At 42.7% G+C, this 6,304-nt stretch overlaps 1 protein-coding gene and 1 pseudogene across 6 annotated transcripts in view; both read right to left on the reverse strand.

Annotated features, from left to right (window-relative positions):
* The window catches only part of NKAPD1 (NKAP domain containing 1), a 12,234-nt gene that overhangs the window by 4,368 nt on the left and 1,562 nt on the right, over positions 1 to 6,304 (reverse strand). For 5 of the 6 annotated variants that reach the window (XM_006093495.3, XM_023757889.1, XM_006093492.3 and 2 more), the window contains 2 exons: positions 2,491 to 2,591; positions 14 to 163 (listed from right to left, as the gene is read on the reverse strand). In XM_006093495.3, the coding sequence (XP_006093557.1) occupies positions 14 to 163; positions 2,491 to 2,591 (251 nt within the window). Of the gene's footprint in view, positions 1 to 13; positions 164 to 2,385; positions 2,415 to 2,490; positions 2,592 to 6,304 lie in introns of those variants that run through there. The other variant, XM_023757890.1, reaches the window with a different exon arrangement.
* LOC106697929 lies at positions 3,942 to 5,497 on the reverse strand (annotated as a pseudogene).

Here is a 6,304-nt window from a genome sequence, read left to right on the forward strand (position 1 = left end):
TTTAGTCACAAACCTGTCTGGCATGTTAGCTTCATAATCATATAACTTCTTGTTCCAGGATTTAGCCTTAAGAAAATCATCTTCCAGTGCCTCAGAAATTTCATTCCTTGGCCTCCAACTGTCTCTTTGACTTTCTTCATCAAAACCGTCACTACGCATCCGGCTAGATGGGGAAACAAAGGATTTTTAGATTTGGCAGCAATCTGTGAAGCTACTTTATGGAACATCATGCACAAAACTCAGTGAACAAGCTACTCGCAAGAGGGAGAACAAAACAACCTGATACTATTTTTTTAAATCATGTAAAAAGACATGATCTATTCCTCTCTGTAAATTTGTACCGTTGTCCAATGACAATCTGACCATTATTACCCACCCTATTGAACTTCTGGACTGTGGTACACTGTAGCTCACTCACTAATTCTCAACTAGGAGGGCATGCAAAGTGGGAAGCAGAGCATAATCACAGCTGGGGACATTGCAAACTATCCTAGATTCTACATATGCACTCCCTTCCTGGAGAACCAGCACCTTGCTGTAGTGAGGTCATAGTGACAATGGGAATAAGTCCTAACCCATGAGTACGTTGGGGTAGAAAATCAGTTGAAAACAATGGACTCAGCCCGTACTTACAATATCCACTAACCAGTCACTAAAGCTAGCTAATTGGTTATCAAAAATGTTTCAGGGTTTCTATGTGTCAGGTAGTGTTCTAGCCACTGAGAATATAATGCAAACGAGACAATCAGAATCCCTGCCCTTAAAGAGATTGTGTTTGAAGATTTACTCACCATGAAAGGCATTAATAGTCCACTCAAGAAAAACAAGCTCTGGCTGGTTTGGCTCAGTGAATAGAGCGTCAGCCTGCAGCTGGAAGGGGCAGATGGAAGGGTCCAGGGTTCGCTTCCAGTCAAGGGTACATGCCCGGGTTGTGGACTCGATCCCCAGTAGGGGGCATGCAGGAGGCAGCCGATCAATGATTCTCTCTCATCATTGATGTTTCTATCTCTCTCTCCCTCTCCCTTCCTCTCTGAAATCAATAAAAATATATGTATTTTTAATTTTTTCAAAAAAGAACAATATTTTGGCCCTGGCCGGTGGGTCAGAGGTTAGAGCATTGACCCACAGACAAGGGTGGTGGGTTCAATTCCGGTCAAGGGCAAGTACCTTGATTGCAGGTTCGATCCCCAGCATTGGTTAGGGTATGTGGGGGACGCAACCAATCAATGTGTCTCTCTCACATCACTGTTTCTCTCTGTGTGTCTCTCCCCCTCCCTTCCACTCTCTAGAAATCAATGGAAAAAATACCCTTGGGGTGAGGATTAACAAAAAACAGAAGAACAATATTTTGTTCCTGGAGGTACCACTGGAAACTGAACCAACACAAAATAAATCATCATCTGCACTAACAGTACTTCTAAATTCTCAAAAAACCATCAGAGAAAAAACAAACTGAAAAATATATTTATTTTTATGTTGAAACTCTTTCTTTACCATGGATACTCTGCATACTTTCTTGTCTAAAACCATTTACACAAAGCCAGTCATACTCCAAAGTCCACGTACTCTGCAGACACATTCACTCTCCTTAAATATCTCACTATTAACACACTGCGGACCAGTAGTTTTATTGCTAGCTTTACCCAGTGGCCAGATAAGTTTCTATTGAACGAGTACAAAAAAATACATTTTACATAAATGTTAAAGGCACACTTTAAAATACCCATTGCATTTTGAAGTTATTAATTACATGTTCTTACAAGCTAATATCTTTTTAATAACGTAATTGGCCACAAGCCTTAGAACAGAAAACACGAGAATTCTTGTAATCTGTCTGCAATGTGGTAACTATTCCCATGGTGGCTTTAGAATCAGCATTACTACTTTGAGTCATTTTTCATACACACAGCTGTACACCAACAGGCACAGGAGGCCCAACAGATGTTCATAATACTCAGACATTCCTATACCACTACAGGTATGACAACTAAGCCTGCATAATCCCTTATATTAACTCTCAAATTAATAAGAAGGTAATGTGAAAGACTGTGATTTGGTGAAGATAGTGAGTAGATGGGGTAAAGAAGAGGCTTAGAGAAAAAAGTTTAAAAATTAAAAAAAGGCTGGGGGAGAGAATGAAAGACTAATAATGGAAAGGAGTATATGATCAGCTAAGCGACCATAGATACAAATAGAAAATCTAAGATTAAAAGATATCAGATAAGGTCAGAATCCATAGAATCCTTAATGTTTACAATTGTTCAAGGTAGACTTTTAAAATTCTCTATTGCAAATGAGTACAGAGTGGGACCATATGCATGATAGCCATTATTACCTTTATACTTGGGTCTAGGTTTATGAAAGAGGGAATGCTTAAGGACTCACAAAACTGAATCCATGTATCTTTAGCATACCAAAATGATTTTAAACAAAAAGTTGATGATTTTGAATAAGATGAGAATTATTTTGGTTCTCAGAGCTCCACTTCACCTTGAACTGCTGGGCAACATTTTCCTTTTGTTCCCCCGGTAAGCATCTTCCATCTGTTTCTCCAGTTCTCTTATTTTCCACATATCTGATTCCTCCTGAATCTAGATTTTTTTTTTTTAAAGGAAAGAAATTAAAATAAGTTACTGAAAATAACACTTTACATCACAAAAAAAGTAACTAAAAATACAGTCTGCACTAATTATGGGATTTTAGACTGGGTTATGATCAAGAACCTGGGAAATTCTGGTTTTTCAATGTGATTAAACAATCCAACCCAGTAAATCTCAAATATGTAGAATTCTGCAGCAACAGAATTTTTTAACCCTTGCATGGACACACTTAGAATCTTATCAATTTTGTAATGATGTTGCAATTACCAAATGATAACCCTTTATGTTTCTAAAATGCTTTATCATTTTAAATGTATCATCTCAATTGAACCTTAAGCAATCTTATGAGGAAAGGAAAGCAAGATGCCATTATTATATTCTACGGAGAAGAAACAAAAGCTCAGAAATTTTACCAAAGTCAAAAAGCTAGTAAGGACAGGTCTTTAAACTTTCAGGCTAAGTTCCTTTTCACAACATTCTAATTTTTATTAAAAACAAAATAAAAAGACATGAGAATTGCTAGGAAATTTCTAGAGAATCAGATTACAACTGACCAAAAAATAAGAATATGTTTTATTTCTAAATCCTCATATTGCCCTAGCCGGTTTGGCTCAATGAACAGAGCAATGACCTGCGGACCGAAGGGTCCCAGGTTTGATTCCATTCACAGGATGTAGCTTGGCTGTAGCTCCTCCCCAGTCCCAGCCCTGGTCAGGGCACGAGCAGGAGGCAACCAATAGATGTGTTTCTCTCACATCAATATTTCTCTCTGTCTTTCTCTCTCTCTTCCACTCTCTCTGAAAATCAATGGAAAAATATCCTCAGGTGAGAATTAAAAATAATAATAATAAAGTTTCATAAATTGCCTTAACAAAGTATTTAAAAATAAATAATCCGCCTATAATATTTTGTTAAATCTGTGCTACATTATCTTTTTTAGCCACCACTTTCAAATCTAAGTTCACGATTCAACTAGGGGTGATTTAAGGCAATTGCAGAGGCCACTTAGATAACAGTTATAACCTCACTCACAATCAAATTATCAGGTGACAATAGAGTAATACCTTTTAAGATCAAACTAGGAATTACACAGTTCACCAAAGAAAACCAAACAGGGGTCCTTGGCCCTCTTTTCATTATATGTGTTCTCCTAGGTGACCTCATCTACCTACTCTCATGACCTATGTCATTTTCTATATACCAATAATCCCCAAACCAAGAATCAACATTTCTCCTTTGCTCCAAGTCTGAATTCCCAACTGTTTGGACATCCTATAAGCTCCTCACTGTCAACATCTTCAAATCAAACTAATTACATTTCCCATCATACTTGTCCCTTTCTTTTTTTTTTTTTTTTTTTTACATTTACAAATATTAAATTTATTGTAACTAGAATGAATTTAATGGTTCTCAGATTTGGCGACCTTATAGATCAGTTTGAGAGGGTTTTTAACAGAAAATGCATTGTAACTTGGTCAAATTACACATAAAAAAAAAAAAACTATAAAGAAAAGTAACGCATCCCTCAGTTTCACATAATTAAAGAACAGGAGAAAGCACGCAAGCTACAGCACAGCTAAATTTACCAAACCAACCGAAGCTGGGGGATTTTCTCTTCTGATTATGTGTCATAAAAACGTCCACTGTCTTATATACACATGTATATAATGTTTCAGTCCATCACTGTAAAAAGTCCCCTTTGTCCCTCCCCTCCAAAAAGTTTCAGTCTAGTCCCCAAACTTGGGACAGCGGCACCCGCTCCTGCTCCCGGTGCAGTTCGATCTCCGTCAGCAGCTGCAGGTTCTCAGCGCTCAGCCGGTCCAGGTCCAGGTCGCTGCTGCCCAGCCGCTTGCTTTCCAGCTGCAACCGGTTGTTCTCCTCCTCCATGCGAGAGAGGCACTTCTCCAGCTCCAGGTTCTCCCTGATGAGCTCCTGCTTGCTCATGTTCTGCAGGCTCTCCGCGTCTCCCGCTGCAGAAACTCGCTGCCGTCTGTCTCCTCCCATCCCGTTGCGGCCCGAATCCTCCTCACCCGCCTCTTCCATAAACTCTTCGTCGCTGATTTGGCCATTTGGCCACAGCAGGCTTGGGGTAGAAACCGGTTTTGAGGTCCGGCTCCTCCTGGTCATGATCATCCATGAGGAACTGCGTGGTGTTATAGGGCGGCCACCGGCTGGCCTTTGGCGAACATCTGGGCTCGAACCCCTCGAAGCTCGAAGACTCTGTTTCTCGTCGAACTTTCTCTTCTCCTCCCAAGTCAGCTTGTAGTACGGCTTCCAGCGCGGCTTCTTCTTGGAAGGGCGTCGCCTGTGTTTCTTCTTGCCCAGCTGTCTCTGCTGCTGTTTCCACGACTCCTCGCCTCCAGCGGCAGGAGCCCCCAACTTGTTGGCTTCGGAGTCATGACACGGTTGGGTGAGCGGCTTGGTCTCAGGCCGCTGTTCCCCTCCCGCTGGCGGCGGGGCGGTTCCGCCAGCGGACAAGTCATCTCCATTCTGGCCCTTTTCGTCCGCTTCTAGGCAGCGAGGTTCTGGACAGACCTGGAAGGAGACGGCTGGGGGTCCAGGCTCCCTTTCCCCTCTGGCCCTGGACGGGGGAGTGAGTGCTCTTGCTTGCCACCTACTGTCGTCCTCCGGCACCGGCTCCCCTGTCGGGGTTCCGCTCTTCGTGGACAGCATCAGCACCTGCATAGTTGCCAGTTTGAGGCTGGTGCTGAAATTCCGACACGAGTGGCTCGGTCATGGCAACAAGAGTCCTCAAAGTTTGAAGAATTTTGGCTGCAGGTCCTTGAAAAAAAAGAGGTTTTTCTTTTCTTGAAGAAAAAAATGCCCAACAGATTCCACTTCGGTAATTCCTGCAGTGATGCCTTCAGCTGGTCCTTTCAGCAAACTCCAATTGCAACTTGGGGGCGCTTAAGTCAGTAAAGGGTTAAGCGCCGCCTTGGATCAGCTAAGTAGGTCCAAAGGGGTGCAGCAGCAGGAACAGCACGTAATGTACGAAGGGGGTCGGCCTCGAGCCTCCCTGCAGAGCGCCCCCCATGATGGAGGAATTGGTGGGCTAGATGAGGTTAAGTCCAGTGGGTTAAACTCAGCCCCGAAGGGGTTAAAACTACCCGATGACGCTGCCTCTGAGGGGCCGGACCCACAAAGGGTTAAATCCCCTGCCACAGAGCTCACAAGGGGTTAAGGTCCCAGAGCCACCTCCTCCCACTTCCACCCGAGCTCCCAGTTCCTTAGGCCAGGCTGGAGCCTCATCCGAGGACAAACTCATCTCCCCTTTGGCTCAATGCTCTGCTCTGCTCTGCTCAGTTCTCCTCTCTTCCTCCCTCCCTCCCCCCGCTGCCCCTCCCAATCTGCCTCCCCACCTGCCAACTTCCAACTGCTTACTTGTCCCTTTCTTTTGTTTCCTATCATCATCATTCTCCTAATCACATAAGATAGTAATATTTGATTCCATAATTATCACCACCATCCAATCAGTCACCAAGTTCTTTGGATTCTGCCTCCTAAATTCCTCATCTTCATCCTTACTGTCACTGCTTTCATATGAACCCCCCTCATCATCTCTCACCTGGAAAACTGCAATTGCTTCCTAATTGGTCTCTCTACTGTTCACCCCATTTGATTGATCACCTATCCAATTAAAAAATCATCTTTCTAAAATATAATCAAGTCACACTCAGCTTAAAAACATTTGATGGTTTCCCAGC

This window comes from Myotis lucifugus, unplaced genomic scaffold (genome assembly GCF_000147115.1).
Source record: "Myotis lucifugus unplaced genomic scaffold, Myoluc2.0 scaffold_117, whole genome shotgun sequence".
Classification (NCBI taxonomy): Eukaryota; Metazoa; Chordata; class Mammalia; order Chiroptera; family Vespertilionidae; genus Myotis; species Myotis lucifugus.